This window comes from Theobroma cacao, chromosome 5, assembly GCF_053813885.1.
Source record: "Theobroma cacao isolate CCN51 chromosome 5, ASM5381388v1, whole genome shotgun sequence".
NCBI lineage: Eukaryota > Viridiplantae > Streptophyta > Magnoliopsida > Malvales > Malvaceae > Theobroma > Theobroma cacao.
Window position 1 is genome coordinate 43550996 of NC_142643.1, and position 17668 is coordinate 43568663.

Consider the following 17668-nt stretch of genomic DNA (forward strand, 5'->3'; position numbering starts at 1 on the left):
TTGAATATAGAACCACAAAGGGTTTTTGGGGTTCAGTAAGCTCTGTGAACTTTTTACAGTAATAATTTCAGTGTCCATTCTGGAGGGCCCCATGAATAATTTAGACATTTCTTACGTTACAAGCATAATTGATCTCTTAAATCTTCTCAAACCAAAGCTAAATGTGAACAATTAGTGATTATGACAAGATTTCTGCTCTGATTACTATAAATTACAGTCAGGCACCAATCATATGACACTTTAAGTCATTTCTTAAGTGTCTACTAATGACAAGTTCAGCAAATATAGAAACAAGAATTAGAGGATATTCCTGCAATCTTCAATGCTTGGTAGGTACTGCATTTTTTATTTTTTCTTCCCCTATTGCCATTTGTATTTTAGTAAAGAGGCAGCTATCTGAGTTGTCTCTTATCCAAGCTTCAAATGGATTAAGGAATTTTAAGTCCAAGCAATAACATCAGGGAGTGTACCTAGTTACTTGTTAACGTGGCTGCAGGTCTGAGAAATCTTGTAGATTCCTGTTTATATTAGTATCTTTTTTGATAAGAAAAAAATGGGTTTAATTATTGGGAAATATCACTTAATTTCTTTTTCAAGAAAAGAATAACTGAGTATCCAATTCCCATCCGAATATGCTTCAACTTGTTGGTGTTCTTACTCAAAAGGAAATTACAATCTTGATTCCATTTGCCTTGGCACAAACAGTTGGCTTGGAAAGTTGGTGATAAAATAATACAACTTAGCTTGAGAAGAATAACATTTTCCTTTTTTTCTTCTTCTTCAAATAAAAAAGAATCATATCATCAAATTCAAGCAACACACTATTTACAAAGTGTGACTCTGATCTGGCACTTGCACCACTACATAAATTCTCTACAAAAATCATGTATGATTCCTTTCAACACCTTTTGTAGTTTTTTTCCATAATCTTTTGACTTTGTGATGGTATCAGCTTTTCGATACCATTCCAACAAGTTCAATGTTTCTAACCCAGATTTTGTCATTTTTCCCAACAGAAAAATCACACACGCTTCCTTCTGTACACAACTTCACGAAGGCCTAGACAAGCTCAATCATTGGTTATTCTTCTTATCTTTCCTCCTGATTTCTCTCTCCCCTCCCCCCCTTTTTTTGTGTTTTTTTTGTTATTTAGAATCTTTCTTTTAACCCTGGAATTGAAGGTGAGGACTTAGAAGTAAACTCTGGTTGAAGAATGACTGGTTTAGAAAGTTGTATTGAGTCATATCAGATTGGCTGGCGCTGTTACTGTAACTGCAAGAACTGATAAGTTTCTTTGATGGGTGCAAGTAATCCTCATCAATGCTTGTGCATTGGCGCTTGAGTTTGTTTTCCATATTTGGAATGGAGGAGTTCAACTGGGGAAGTTTTTGCAGCAACATGCTGCTGCTGCTGCTGCTATTGGTGTAGTTATTGACCGGAGGCTGCTCAAGGTTCCCAAAGCTGAATGAAGATGATTCGTACCCAGTCGTGTTGCACTGGTTGTCTGCCAGGAAACTACTCAGCAATGAGTAGTCCATGGCATCTAACAGGTTGGAGAAGGAACAGGATTTCTGCGGCTGGAGGGTGTTGTTGCTAGGAGGACTTTTCAAGGCTGGTAGAAGGGCATCGTGAATGAACTGTTCTGTTTCCTCTTCCTCTTGATCCTGATCACTTGCTGCTGCTGTTGATGTTGAAGATAGAGCATGGGACTTCTTGTAGATCCGGCAAAGAACCCAATCATCTAGCTGAAAAAGAACATTAAAAAACAGAGAAAAGAAAACTTATGTCAGTCACAAGATTCCTGCAAGAGAATTTCAATCACTTCATTGTTTAAAATACTCTGTAAATGTTCATTCCATCCAAGAAGTAATTCAATGATGTCCAGCCTAACAAGAACAAATGATTTTTAAGAACATTAATCATAACAGTATGAATGTGTGCAAATGTAAATGTGAAGGATACATTGGAACATAGAGTAAAAATAAATAAATGAAAAAATATGGCTCAATTGGAGTTGCACCACATTAAATGTCTTGTGAGTTATAAATCCACTATGCAAAATGCAATCATTGATTCTTTTTTCTTTAGTATAGAAAAAAAATGGGGAAAAAATCAATGTCACTATCACAATTATCACACCCAAGTTGAATTTTCAAGGTCCTACAAAATGTCATCATATTATATTTTCACTTCCCTTTCTAGTGATGTCTGTAACACCCTACTAACTCAAGATGAAAGGTCTCCTTTCAGGACATAACAAATCAATATCAATGCAAATTAAATGCAACTGTTTAAAGATGAGGCTCACCCTCATGGAGGAATCTTTAGACTTCACTGGTCTATTGTTGTAGTTGGAGTTGGGGTTCTCTGCAAGGCGATATTCATGCATGATCCAGTTAGTCTTAATCCCCTTTGGAGGCCTTCCTTTGTAAAACACCAGAGCTTTCTTTACACCAATATTCTCTTGCACTCCACCCCCTCCAGCTACCATCGAAGATGTAAATATAACCTTATCTGTGCCGGTTGCTTTCCAGTACCCGGACGCAGCTGCCCTGTTTGGCCTTGCACCATTAGGGTACTTGCGGTCTCTAGGACTGAAAAAGTACCATTCTTTCTCACCAAAGGCAGCTTTAGCTGATCCAGAAACAACACAAAACATAACATTTCCACGTTAAAACAACCCTTAAACATAACCATAAAAACACAAAAAAAAAAAAAAAAAAAAGACCCTACGAAGCTATGCTCCATGTGATCCCGAAGATGATAACATGGAAAAAGGGTTGTTAAAGAAAAAGCCTCACCTGGTAATTCCCAGGGATCAAACTTGTAGATATCGACATCGGCGATGATGGAAACAGGGAAGGGTGAGGAACTCAGTTTCTTCTTTAGGTAATGAAGGATGAGTTCTTCATCTGTGGGGTGGAACCTAAACCCTGGGGGCAAACTTGATTGTGGGTGCTTCATGTTTTCGCTAAACTAACTTGCACCTAACTTAAGTAAGACTTGGGGGATTAAGATTTTTGGTTCAAGCTGAACAAAGTTGTTAACTATAACAAAGAAAAGAAGAAAGAGCTTTGAAAAGGGAAAAGAAAGGGTAAGAGCTCTCCAAGTTTGGCTTTGGAAGCAAAACCAAATCAAAGAGAGAAGAAGATTGAAATTTTTGGGAGGGGAGGAAGGGAAGGCATTTTATGGATGTGGGATTTTTGTCGTTATGTGGAAATTCAAAAACAAAACCGAAGAAAAAAAAACATAAAAAAGGAGGGGATTAGGCCGAAGGAGGAAGAAATCAGTTGCATACTTTGGTTTTCAAAAGGGTCCCACCCAGAGTGCCAGCTGTAGGGGGCGAGGGGCCTTTGGAGATTATTGGTTTCTTTCAATTTGTCTTCACCTTCTCCCACGTATGGGAAAAGATGGCGGGCGGCTGAACTATGGATGAGCTTAATCTAATGACATCATTTGTCCTTTCATGAATGCCCTTGCCACGTGTCATCCTTTCCAATGTTTTGGCCTTTTATGTGTGACATCAAAGTATTCCATACTACACTCTTCCCTTCCCATCACTCTCCCTCCAACTAATCCGAATCCCAAATATCTCCAATTTCTGTTATCATACATTAAGATTTCATATCCCTAATTTTATTACGTCAATAAAAGATATAAATTTATTTATACGCTGATTCGATAAAATCTTAATCATCTGTCGTATTTCCATTGATCTAATACGCGTTTGCGTAATGATTTCTCATACATAGTGAAAAAAATTGTCGTTGTGGCAGTCCTAGTCATCACTGCCGTAAATATGTGGACCTCTTGACCTCTTCTTTCATTTTCTGTTTTTAAGGAATTTGCATGCCTTGTATGCTGGCTGGTGAGGACCGGAAGGGGGGCCTCCATGGGCTTCAAAGAAAGGTAAAAACAAAAAGAGGTTTGGAGATAAGGCAGTGGGGGAAAGAAAGAAAGAGAGAGACAAGGGTCGGAAGGGATAGTTGGAGATGATAGGATTGGTCAAAAATGGGGTTTAGTGGCTTACAGTGTCACTTTGATGAGTTAAGTGCTGGTTTGTTACTTAGCTAATACGGGCCAGCTCTGCTCCCTAAGAGACAAAAGGCATCAAGGCGTTGTTTCTGGAGCAAGAATTTTGTTTTGTAAATTTATACTAATATAATCTTGGAAAGATGATTAACCCACCCATGTGAATCAAAAGTCTTGTTTTTTCAATTAAGAAAACAATTAAAAATTTTATTTTATTCACGATAAGAGAAAATTTAAATTCAATTTTTTCTATAAAACATGTACGTCGTACCATTGAATCAAACATTCAAGTAAAATAAAGCTCAACTTTGAAAAATTCTTGATTCAGATATCTTTTATTATCATACATGTAAATTCATGTATCAAAGGGAAAAAAGAAAACAAACTATTGGTAAAAGCAAAAGGAAACAAAAGACCATTTCTTAATCACAAAACTTTCTTTTGGTTGAACTGAAAATTCAATGGTGCATGGACCATTGAATTTGAGTGTTTAATACGTTTGCAATGATTGGAAGATGAACCGGTGAATAAGAGAGTACTTTTCAATGTTTATCCACAACCATGCCTCTCCTATATTTAATAAGTATAATAAAATTAACCCAATGCAAGATTTAATTCGCTACTTATAGACTATGCCCTAAGAAGGAAACTGCATGCACCCTGGCCCAGATTCTTTGATGGAGGATTTAGGGAAATCTTTGTTTATTGAGAGATATGTAACAGGTGACATATCACACATATGAAATAAATAGGAAAAATCCCAATTTGGATTCGATTTTCTTAAAGTAAAAATTGCTTTTCCAAACTGGGATAATGAGTGAACTGAATTTCACAACACCTTTTTAAGCATTAACATGAGAGGATTATGTATCCGAAGAGACATTCCAGCTTATTCTCTGTCAAGTTAATGGATGCATGTAGATATGTTTAAAGAAAAAAAAATCCTTAAAAAAAATGTAAGCATTCCTTTGTGAGCTTAAATAGCAACTCAATTGAGACGTCCGGCCCTTCCACTGATTATTTTAATGATTCCCAATGCTTCATTTGTAGGATGCAATTACCAAAGAATTTGCTCCCCAAAGGCTACCGGTATCCACTAGTTTTATTTATTGTTTAAATATCTAATCTTGGACCATATCTAAAAGCTTAGCCTATCTTGTTTTTATTCTCTTTTTTCTCTTAATGCTATGTCAGCAAAATCCTAATCAAGGTTAATTAGTGATTTAAGCCTGTGGTGCGCACGCTTTTAATCAGAGTTAATTAGTGATTAATGCGTGTGGCATGCACGGGTTATCTCTCTGTGACATCAAATATTTTCAACCAATATATAGCTAAGTCTACCTTGGTTTTTCTTCTTATGTTGTCCAATCTTTCTTCCTATACAATGTGACAGCATGATCATCATATTTATATATTTATCAAAGGGAAATCCAATAAATTAAAATTGACAATGACTTAAAATGAAAAAACAAAGAAAGATTAGCCAAGTCAATCCTTGAATAATCTACCTACACACGTGAGATGCAAACGACGTACAATTTGGTGGGTGAGTTTTTGATTTAGTCACAAATTTCATAAACCAAACAAGAATCCCCCCCTAACTCAAGATTTTCAAATGTCCTTAACCAGATAAATTTAGCAGAGGTCATAGCAAGTTATGACTCCTTCAGTCCGGACAAGGCGGTCGTATACCAGTGTATTATCTAAGCACGTACGTATTTTTTAACCAGAAGATTCATCACTAAGAACACATGAAACAACGTTTACGTGGAAAACTCAATAAATTACGTGGTTTCTTGTTAATCACGTGCTCCAAAAGCCTAGGATAGTTTCCTTATGTAGGACCTAATCTCATTTCTTAATAAGGTAGCCTTATAGCATTTTGCTTGCCCGATGCAAACCAGCTGAAATTTTAATGTCAAAAGGAGGAAACATAGCGTAATTTGTGGACTAAGGAAATAACTGCAATAAAATTTTATAGGGGGCTAAGTTTAAAAAACAAGTATATCTATTTTGTTTGATTACTAAAGAAGACCTGGGAGAAGGTTTTAATAATAGAACGGTGGTCTCTCGCTATTAATTATTCCTTAAGACTTCTTGGCAATCAAACCTAGCACGGCAGGGTTCTAAGAACATATAACAACAAAACAAAAAAAAATTTCCTATGTCTGGGGAGAAGACTTGCAGGGTTCTATGATATAATGACGCCAAAAGGTTGTTGGTCTTCAATGGAGCGGTGCCAAATTGGGACAAAAGGAGGACGAATAAGACAAACAAGAGAAAGAGAGATGGGGTATAGGAGCATATGCTAAAGAATAATAAGCATGACAAAAGGAGTTTATGATTATCCACAAATTTTTTTTTTTTGGAGACTCTGATATTTATCCTTCAAAGATGCTTTTGTTTGGCTAATGAGCTTTACGTTCAGTATGTTCTCATGCAAAGAATAGGATTCATGCTTTGAATCTTATGTCATATATGATGTAAAACAAAAGTACCTGGGAATTCAAGCTTTCTTGCCCTCAACTTCCTTTAGTCTCCATGTACTAGGTAACTTGTTCAGCTGAAATTCAAATACTCACATGTCAAAATGTCAATGAATATATTATATATATCGTCCCTTGATTATGTAGCCAATGGTTTTCTTCAAAGTTTCTATTTTCTCAGCTTGCAGATAGACATCAAATAAAAAGTAGGAAACTTTAAGTCAAGCCAATATGAGAAACCAAATGTGTTACCTCCTTGATTGCTGATAAATACGGTCAATAGCATCTCTTTACTTAGTTGTGAGAACCTTGACTTTTGATTTACATGTAGGGAGAGGAAAAATTTAAGACCAACCAAATGGTGGAAAAGAAGATGAGCAATCACATGGTTATCCCCTCCTTTTCAAAGTTCATCCTTAGCTTAACATAGGCCCAGGGTAGCTTTAATTCCTACCCCAGATGAACGTGCAATCTGTCATCACATCAAGTTGTTAGGGATCTTTGACTAAGAATGGGATAATCATACAAACATACAAGTTAGACTAGTCAAAGGCATGGATGGCATGTAAGTATACGCATCAGCTAGCTAAGTTCCAAGTGTGAAAAAAGTCATGAAAATGACCCCCTGTAGTTTTCCACGTGTAGTTCACCTAATCTACAGGCTAGTAGTTATCTCATGTCAAATGGAAATGCACCAGCCTTTCCCATCTGAGGCACCGCACCACATAATGAGTTAGGCCTAACTTGTAACTAAAATCTAAAGTCAAGAACTCACAGACCATCATCTACTCTCTCACAGCCATAAGTACCTCACCAGAATAAATGTTTTCGGTTTTCTATAATGTTAAATATTAAAAACATCCTATCTAGAGTTTTCTTCTTCAACTTTTCATTCTCATTTTTTCCATTTTCCTTGCAGCATGGGATGCTGCTTCATCCACACTCCTGTTCACATTCACTAGTTAAATTTATGTGCTGCTGGAATTGAGAAGACAAAGAAAACTAGAAAAAGAAAAGATTACTTACTTTGAACTGAAAGAATGTAGGGAAAACTAAGTAACTCTGCCGTTGATGAAGCTACAAAGATGTCAAAAGTAGCTTTGATGAGCATTTAATTTCACTACCAAGCTCAACAGCAGTACAAACCAAAAGCAAGTGCTTCTTGGATCAACTTGATCTCAACAGGCTGCTTGAGAGCTTAATTTCAAATCAAACTTCAACATCCATACTTTTAATCTATCCATTGTCAGACCAGATTTCAAGGAAATTCCCAATAACAGAAGAGGGACTGCCAGCTTAGACTAGGATGACACATAATGACGCATTAAACAGTATTAAGGTTGACTAATCAGTTTCATTAGCACATGCCTTGCTGGATGAAAGACCTTTCAAACTAAGGATTAAATGGCTAGAAGGTCAGTGGCTATTACAGTATAAGAATGCTTGTAGTCAAGAAACAACACATTTAGAAAATGCAAGTGGATAAATTAAGAAAATGGAGACCCTGAAGGAGCAAACACAAGTCTGAACGGGATGTGAAGAAATTGGGCTGTGAGACAATATTGAGTAAAGTCAATGGTGTGAGAATATGCATAATGACTATTGTCTCAATATGTAGAATTATACATCTGTATATACACACATAAGAAAGTACAAGTTAGTTAATAAGATTTTAACAGACCAATCTCAACCTTACTCTCCATTAAATCAACTACTTAAATGTAGAGATGCAAAGTGAGCTGGAGGACATTGGGTGCAACCACTATCATTTTTCCTTCAATGCAGTGAGTAGTTGAGGGAAGAGAAGCACAATCTGATTTATAGTAAGACACATGAAAAAGCTTGGGAAATTTCAGACTTCAAAATGACACACATGATGCTAGGTCAAAGCCAGAAGAGGAATAAAGGAATGAGAAAAACTAAAATTAGTCTTTCCTGGCAACAAGATGCAGAATAAACAGCAAAGAATGACACAGGCCAAAAATATTTAATTTCTTAAGCATAATGCAACATCTTCAGCAAAAGCATGATAGTGGTACTCAATTACAAATTTTTTAAAGTAGTTAAGCAAGAGACGAGGACACTTTATTCAAAAAAGAAACCAAGAACCAGCAAGAAGTCAATCAGGTGATACAAAAATGTTGTAGTATTTTTTAAAATTTTCATCACCACTGTCCGTGCATCTCCTTTCAAGTGTCTATTCCTATGTCCTACTCCTACAATGCTGCTACCATGGACTTTTTAAAGGGTATATTTAAACACTCAGTAAAATCAAGAGACATGAGATGCAAATTGAGGTGCCAAATTAAGAGAGAGTATTACGTTAGTAAATATCACTTCCATTCAAAATTTGACACACGATCATTCTTTTAACATGTCATCTTAATTTTCACTTCTATCAAGGCTCACTAATGATTGGTAAAGTTAAGATGACATGTATCTAGCTTTTAATGGAAAAGCTATTAGCTAATATAGAATCACTGTTTCATAAGTTTCAGCCAGGTCTTGTATAAACAGCATTTGTTTTGAGAACATTTAGGTATGTTCTGGTAATGACTGCTTCTACACTTAAAAAATGAATCTTAGTGTGATTAGCACATCATGCATAAGGCAACAGGGTCCACTAAACATTAAATAGCTCATCTATTAGCAATTTCTACACATTGACAAAGGTTTCTTCATCTATTTTCCCTTTTTCTGGAATAAGCCAGAAACTTTATTTATCCAAAGATGTTGCAGAAATACTGAAGCATGTATGGTAGTTTTCTCAGTGATCCTAAGGAGTGGCTACTATGCAAACCTTTGTATCAAAAGCATTTCATGAGTTCTGGAGATTGTTTATATGATTCATAAATCCAAGTTAAAATAGCTGTGCAACCTTTCATTGTATTTCCTAGGGTTTCGAAGCAATTCTAATTAATTTCCACATTTCCAATGCTTTCTGAAACATTTTCTTTCAAGGCCAAAAAGATGACACAATGAAACAAGGTTTAGTTCACTGTATCATGGTATCTCATCAAAAATAAATTTTACGAATGCAACTCAAAATTAGTGCCAAGGATGTCTTACAGAAAGTTGTACTACTAGAAGCAGTATGATCAGCATGACAGACAGTGATGAGCTCGCAACGACGAAACTGCCAACAATCCAGAAACTTGGTATTCATGGCTAAGATATTGCAAAAGTAGAGTTATAGATATCTATCCAACAGTATCCATTTCTTCTTTTGCCAGGACCAAAAGTTGTGCTAGCACTCTTGCTCAAGGCCCATAAGACTAAGTAGCCACAATTTGTATGTTAGCTTCATAAAAAATCATAGTTCAAATCAGGCCAACTACAGTTTTTAGATCCAGAAACAGTTATGATGAGCAGCAAAATAACATGCAACATCTTACCATCCACAAAAGCATATCATGTGCATTTGATGTAGACAAACAGATGCCCTTCATGGGGTAAGACCCAATTAATTTGAATCAGGGCATGTTTAGAGCCAGTTATTCATGATTCGAAAATAATAGTTCTCAACCACAATATTAGACAGTATTATCAAATAGTTGCAAGGCAATGAGGCACCCTGAATTGATGTTGGTGATGGAGAATGTCAAGCACTGAATGGTATCCAAAGGAAACTCAGTGTTGAAGCCTAAAGTCTCATACAAAAAGCACATATCGTGAAGTTTTATGGTTACATGGAAACCGATTGCTCCCAAAATGAAAAGCCCCTTTCTCTGATAACTCTTCTGGTTTCAGGTAGCCTGAGAAAATCTTTCTCCTGATCAATTTTCTTCGACTCAACTCTGACCTGTTCGTCCAACTGATTATCTAGTAATTGATTATTCTTCAGATCAGCCATTTGGCGCTCTGCAAATTGCTTCCCAGAAACCCACGCCTGAAGCATCTCATCTATCTTTGGTTCTGGCAATAACTGCTTGTCCTTCATCTCTGTATAATATTTGTATGCTTCATCCAGCTTTCCATTTAAAAATAGCCCATGAATCAACACAATATATGAGCTACGGTCATGACCAACCCCGTCTTCAGTCATCTCATTCCACAGCTTGAAGACATTATCAAACTGGCACCATCGACTAAACTTTCTTATCAGCATGATATAAGTATCATTGGTTGGTTGACAGCCCATTTTTCTCATCTTCTCCAAGAGCTCAAACACTTCTTCCCCATTTCTTAGAATACGAAAGAAAGCATGGTAGGTCCGAATTGTAGGTGAGAGGTCCCTTTGCAACATCTCATCAAAGACCTGTCTAGCCTCATCTATCTTCTGGGCTTTGCATAAAGGCTTGATCAGTGAATTATAAGTAACAACATTTGGAGCAATACCCTTTTCTTCCATAGTTTTCAGAAGATTGATAGCCTCTTTTACATGCCTAGCCTTTGCAAGAGCATGGATGACTGCATTGTAAACCTTCCTATCTGGTTCAATCCCCATTCTTTTCATCTGGCTGAAGAGCTTAAGTACCTTGTGAAGATTACAGGCTTTAGAGTAGCAGGACATGACACTTGCATATGACACAACATCATGTTGAACACCTCTCTTGCTCATCTCCCTCCAAACCCTCTCTGCCTGACGTGGACTACCAATTGCATTACACCATCCGTTCAGTATAATATTAAAACTCTTAATATTAAATGGGAAGACATCCTTGTTACAAAACATCAGATGCTCAGCATCCTGCACATTTTTGTATCGACAAAGAGCAGACAACAGACTTTGAAACTCCTCAATCCCCACATCAAATTTAAACTTTTTATATGCATAAAAAGTATTTATAGCCCTCCCCACATCGTGCACAGCACAGTAACGCCTTATCATGATCAAGAGAGTCTGCGGTGTTACAAGACAAGGGCCTGCTCGCCCCCCTCTCATTTCATCAATCAATGCCCATGCAGTATCAAACTTCCTCATCTTCCCTAGAATAGAAATCATTGAATGGCATTCACGCAGCGAATGTGCATAACCCGGCTGTTTCCCAGCCCATAAAAAGAACGTAAAAGCTACTTCCCAATCATTCCGAATTCGAGAGAGAATCTCCACCACCAACTCAGAGGAAACCCTTATTCTACAGTGCTCAAGCTTATTCTTCATTTCAACATAATTACTACCTGTTTCACGGATTATGTCCATAATTGCCTTCCCATCCTGAACAGCCTCATCGCTTAAACTTGATCCATTTACACTATTGCCATCAAAATTCTCACTATCTTCACCATCATCATTATCATTATCACTATGTTCATCAAAAGTTTCAATCTTTGGTCCACTCGGGAAGCCAATATTTGAAGTACAAAACGAAAATAACTGAAACGGGAAGCAAAAATTCATGGGGTAGATATTAGCTACTGTTCTTCTTGTTCCTACTGTTTCAAAGATGGGATTTCGATACTGGGTAGGTTTTAAATGAATTGTTCTTAAATGGGTATTTGCAAAAACTGAAAAAACATAAACTTTCGATCTTGTAAACCTGATTCCCCACATATGTCAATTGTATAGAAAGTGTTTGAGAGAATGACTGACTAAAGAGAAAACTGCCGAGTAAGCGATTATAAGAGGAGAGCAATAGTTTTATACTTACTGTTTCGATCATTTAACTTCGAGAGTGGAATAAAGCTCTCTTGCTTTGAATCAAGCTTTCTTTGCTTTTCTAAGCCCGCCACATTCGTTTTTCTTCTCTCTGTGCTTTATATAGTCTCAGGACACAGGAGGGAGATAATTTTCCCAATTCCCAAACAGCCCCGTGCTTCTTATGTCCCGCACGTGGCTTGAATCAATTAAACAAGTGTTTTTTTTATTTGGAGAAGACAATTAATCAAGCTTTATTTATTATTAAGTAGTGTCTATCCTCCCATTTAATTAGTAATATATTTCCTACTCTTTTCTGAATACGTTTTTTTATATGCAAAAAAATATTTTTTTTCAAAAAAAGTAGTGAACTCCAGCTTAAATGAGGAGAAAGACAAAGGGGGCTCAAACAAAATACGCAGAGATGAAAATTTAGAGAAAATTGCTTTTTTCTAGCAAAAAATTAAAAACATTAAGGACACGAACACATTGGTAATATCGTATCATAATCTGTTTGTTCCAAAAGGGCAAACTAAATGCACTAATTCAATTAAATCTCTCACAAAAATTATATAAAAAAATGGGGACACCTGGTAATAATAATGTAATTACAAATGAAGATAAAATGAGACTCTAGTCTTCGATTATTCCCACCAAAATCTGATTTCCAGCACCACATGCTGATGCTTACTTGCTCGTTATTGACTGTGGATTTAATTAAGAAACGCCGATGCTTAAGAACCACGAGCCACGTAAAATTTTCCGGTGAGTGATCAAAGCCGCATGACTTGGTTACTTCATGATGATACGGCTTCAATGGCACTGCCCAGTGGCCAAGCAGCTTCCACAAGGGAATTTTGGTATTTCACTTGCTTTACCAATGTAATATCTTGGTAGGGATCAAGGCCTGTCCAGGAAGAAGACAATGGGGGTGGATTCAGAATCCTATTACGCCTCTTGAATACGATCTGAAGCTATGAAGTTACATAACCAAATTAACCATAAAAGTTTAGGCTTACCAAATCCATCGACGAGCAGGGTATACTGGTAAACTAGATCCATGCATACATATGCCAGGTTACTCTCCTCCACATGTTCATATGTTGCTTTAGCATTCGCATACTTAGTTTCGCAAGCACGCTTAGCAGCATCTGCAAAATATTGAGGCTGAACTTTTGCAACTGGATCAGTGGCTTTAATAAAACCGGCCTGCATGAATAAACAATATAGTTAGCATGGCTAATCAGTTTCTTCTGTAGTTTATTTCATGCAACACAATTCTGGGTGAGAAATACCTCGGCAGCCCTGTCAAAGAAAAACGAAGCAACAAACAGATTCTTCTGTCCATCTCCACCTCCACCGTTCCATACACCACCAAATGTGCACTTCATATGTGTACATGTTTCATTTATTTTAAGAGCCTTGAGAGTCACCCTCCTGCATTCTTCCATGCTTGTGCCTGATGAAGAAGCTGACGCTTTAAATTCTTCTCCTCCATATTTGTAAGTACCTTAAAAAGATAAAATGTGGAATATGTAAGTACTTAAATGGCGAATTCTGCCAACCAAAGACAGAACAAAGGATGTTGTAACTACTCAAATAATTCCATTATTCAAGAATTCAAAGATTATGAATTAGAGAATTAAACTACAATTTTCAGTGGGAGGCTGATTGCCTGTACTGCCAAAGATCACATTTTCAGTGATCAGAGCATTAAAAAACCTTAGCTACTGAATCTGTCAAGCAAATTGTCATATGCTGCGCAAATTATCAAAAGAAAATCAACTTTGAAGAGTTAAAAGTTGCTATCAAACAAATCCAAACATACCATCAAAACCCTCTAAGATGCAAGGGTTGCCAGAATCTTCAGAGACCTTCAAAATTTCAGCTCTAGCTGCCAGTAAGCCATAGTGCAAATAACTGCACGCAAAAGAAAGTATATTAACTAAAACGTATGATTATAAATATAGATGGATTTTCATGAGACCACAGAGTTATAACATATGACTGAATATAGACACTTCTGACAAAATTGACTTCTGAAGGAATCACAAGCCATAAAATTTCTCTTTTTGGTCCATTTCTAATATCTAATAGAATCATAAAATCAATTTGTCAAAATCAAAGAGGGAAACCTGTGAACATAGAGGTGATATTTTGATCCCATCAGATTCATTTCATTTACAAAATTGTCCTCTCCAGCTGGTACACTTGGAGCCTTTGCAGCAGCATTCTCGGAGATGGCATATGCCATTTGAACAGATCCACCACCAAGATCGACTATGCCAACTGTGTCTGCATATGTCCTTCCCAAATTTCCTAATAGGTAGTTTATTGTCACCTGCAAAACAAGATGGCATTTAAGAAAGATCCAAATTAGGTCCACTAGACCAATCAGTAGGAAAACTTGGAATGGGTCCTGGTGTTTGACAGTATCTTTTACTCCCTATAAATGCAGCCAAGTTAACTTCACTGCAAAATGTAAATACTTGCTTCTGTGGCAAAATATGTCTATCTATATGACCCTAGCTTTAGAATATTTCCCTTCATTACCCCAGAGAAGACCCAAAGATTTCCCATTTCAATTGACCATCAACCTGAAATCATCTTGAGTAAGACTGATCAAGCTGACTGGCTACAGCATGTAAAGAGTGTCCTCAAGGTACAGAATCTTAAGAAAAATGTAAAATTTGAAGACAATCTACCACAACGAAAGGACCCTGATGAAGAATGCATTAAAATGCGTTCCGCTGTAGGCTTGACATAGTTTCCCTATAACCAAGCTTGAAAAGGAAGATCACTTTAGGCCCAAAATAAAAGCATAGTATAAAAGTACATGAAATTCAGTTTAACATACCCACTCATAAGCACCTTCTTGAGAGCCATCCAGAATTCTGACCCCATTTGCCTCATATTTGAGGGTGCTTCTATCTTTCAGAAGTTCACTAACCTAAATAAGTTCATTAAAAAAACCGTTAGCATGAGAAAATGGCAAAATAGAGCCTGTGAACAAAACCAACATGCTTTCGAAAATAGAATTACCGCATGCAAAATTCTATCAGATGCATCACCTTCTAATGCCCTCAGACCAGCAGTTGCCTACAAAACATTCAAAGTCCAATTCTTCAGAAATTTAAGAGACTCAAAATTCACAAACAAGTATGCCCAATGCATCTAGATATACATACCCCAACTCTCACAGGAGTCTTTGATCGCAAATCTAGCGGCACAACACTTTCTGCCTTGTCAAGAAGAGTACGTAATGAATTTGCTGCAGCCTGTGGGTCTTTAGCATAGAAGCTCAAACCTGGTTTGATCTACAACAAAACAAACCACATAAAACCAATTAATACATGGAATACAATCACATCAAATTCAAGTAAAAATTTCTTCCACAGTATGCAAATAAAATGGCACCTTGAAAAAATACCAGCCAATTGATGGTAGAACCTTCTCTTTTTGTTCAAATTCAAGTAAACTTCTCTTTTAGAGCATTCAAAGTAAAATCTTACTTTAAAATAGTTCAACCAAACCATGCCACAAATATCAAATAAAGGCCACTAATATAGCTTTTCGTTTTAATAAGATGGAAAAAAAAGACAAAGATTTACAAAATTACCACTTAAACTATCATTTTAAATCATAATTCTCACACAAAGTCCAGATTTGAAACTACAAGTATATCCTCAAATTCAAATTCCTACCAATCTAAATTTTACCTCTAAAAATCAACAAAAATCAGGGAAAAAATAAAAGAAAATATCTAATAAACGCCACTGACATAATATAAAAATTGGGAAAAAAATTATACTGCTATATATATATATATATATCGCTTCTAAAAAATCAACAAAAAGTTATTAAGAACATAAAAAAATTACCTGTTTTAAAAGCTCTAATTCGTAGCAAATCTATCTAAATATACTATTAAATTACCAATCAAATAATCGATTTGAAAGCTACATTCCAAGCAAATATAAATTTCGCCTCTGAAAGAATTACTAAAAAATTGTAAAAAAGAATTTACCTGTTCAAAAAGCTCTAATTCAGAGCCAATTGGAACAAGATCCAAATTCTGATCAAAACAAAAAACATGAACTCGACTCCCGGAACTCCCCGCATCGAAAATCACAGCATAATTCCTATTCCCTCTCGAATTTGCCCCTACTTTCCTAATATTTAACTCGACCCCCTGCACCACGGCCTCATTGGACGCCGATTTCCCCGGCATCACGTACAATACGAACGTTATGAGCACGATAGGGATGGAGATCACCAGTAAAACGCCTCGGTACTTGTGGATCTTGTCAGAGATGGACTCGTGCCTCGCCATTGACCGCTTCATCATCTTTTCAATGTGATCGGTGGTGCCGTTTCCGGTGGGGGATTGTGCGCCTCCGGTTGGACCAGACTCGAGAAGCTCGGCTGAGGATGGCGTTCGGTACCGGATCTGGCCGTTGCCGGTGGTAGTCGGTAATGGCTCCAGATCTTCCAGGTTTTTTAATTTCGGAATTTTCGAATTTATAGGAAACGTAACCTTAATGAAAAAAAAAAAAAAAAGAGAAACTAAATGGTGAAATTAAGTGATATTGAAAGGATTGGGAGAGGAAGGGAAATGTTGATCATGCGATAAAGAGAAAGGGAGTGAAAAAGAAAAGAAGAGAAAGAGAGAAACGCAGTGGAATAAGTGCTGTACATATAAAAAGAATGTGGAGGGATTTTGGGAGAAAAGGATGGGTTCTTAGATTAGGGAGGGAGAAAATTCATTTTTTTTCTTTTTTTTTCTCTCATTTCTTTTTATACTGTACGTAAAGTGGAGCATTTATAATTCCTTGAAGTTCTAATTTTTAACGTATTTTTTTTCTTTTTTTAGGAAAAAAGGGAAACTGGAAAATTGAAAGTTTTCTCTTTTTTTTTTTTGGGTGAGAAACGATTAGTCGATTAGTATTGTTTTTTCCTACAAAAAAAATTGTCTTTTCGGAGGATATAAAATAGGATTTGGTGATAATTACCAAGCAAGGGCTTGCTTTGTTTACATAAACATCATTAAAATATTTTATAAAATTATAATATAGTTAGAATTAAATTTATTATGTTCAATTAAGATTTTATATTTTATATTTTAAAATAAATCAACGATATTAGTTAAAATTAATATGTGATGGTGAATATGATATTTATTTAATAAATACAGTTTATTATTTTTCCTTTCAAAAGTTGGAAACAAAACAGAGTCTGACTTTATACATATTCTTCTCTTGTAGATATGGTTTTATGTTATCAAATTATTTACTGGAATTCGTTTTTTGCTTTGGTCTTGACTCTTGACAATGTCTGCTGAATCCAATATTGAAGTCAACAAAACCTAAGTGATGGGAACATTCATTTCTTTTAAGCATTCAAACAGAACACAGTAATTCAGAAGAGATCAAACTTTTACCACTTCAAACTTGCCATACTACTACTTATGTAAGAGAATTCTCCACTGAATTCATGCATGCAAAACTGGTAAATTTTGTGTAAGCTGAGCCCCGTTTTCTTGCATCCTGCATTGCTAGGCCAGCAAATGACA

The 17668-nt window shown here is 36.3% G+C and overlaps 3 protein-coding genes across 3 annotated transcripts; all 3 read right to left on the reverse strand.

The window, feature by feature from the left end:
• Positions 1-929: 929 nt before the first annotated feature.
• On the reverse strand, positions 930-3153 carry NAC047 (NAC domain containing protein 47). Its single transcript, XM_007030168.3, has 3 exons — positions 2802-3153; positions 2309-2634; positions 930-1745 (listed from the first exon to the last, which is right to left on the reverse strand). The coding sequence occupies exons 1-3, from the start codon at positions 2962-2964 to the stop codon at positions 1164-1166; spliced, it is 1071 nt and encodes a 356-aa protein (XP_007030230.1). The 5' UTR covers positions 2965-3153; the 3' UTR covers positions 930-1163.
• Positions 3154-9909: 6756 nt separating this feature from the next.
• Positions 9910-12278, reverse strand: LOC18599958 (Tetratricopeptide repeat (TPR)-like superfamily protein). Its single transcript, XM_018120539.2, has 2 exons — positions 12110-12278; positions 9910-11835 (listed from the first exon to the last, which is right to left on the reverse strand). The coding sequence occupies exons 1-2, from the start codon at positions 12119-12121 to the stop codon at positions 10204-10206; spliced, it is 1644 nt and encodes a 547-aa protein (XP_017976028.2). The 5' UTR covers positions 12122-12278; the 3' UTR covers positions 9910-10203.
• A 249-nt stretch (positions 12279-12527) lies between these two features.
• LOC18599959 (apyrase 2-like) lies at positions 12528-16871 on the reverse strand. The gene is made up of 9 exons (XM_018122190.2): positions 16124-16871; positions 15285-15413; positions 15139-15195; positions 14954-15046; positions 14232-14437; positions 13925-14016; positions 13392-13606; positions 13116-13305; positions 12528-13003 (listed from the first exon to the last, which is right to left on the reverse strand). Exons 1-9 carry the CDS (start codon positions 16442-16444, stop codon positions 12894-12896), a joined length of 1413 nt encoding a protein of 470 aa, XP_017977679.2. The 5' UTR covers positions 16445-16871; the 3' UTR covers positions 12528-12893.
• Positions 16872-17668: the final 797 nt, after the last annotated feature.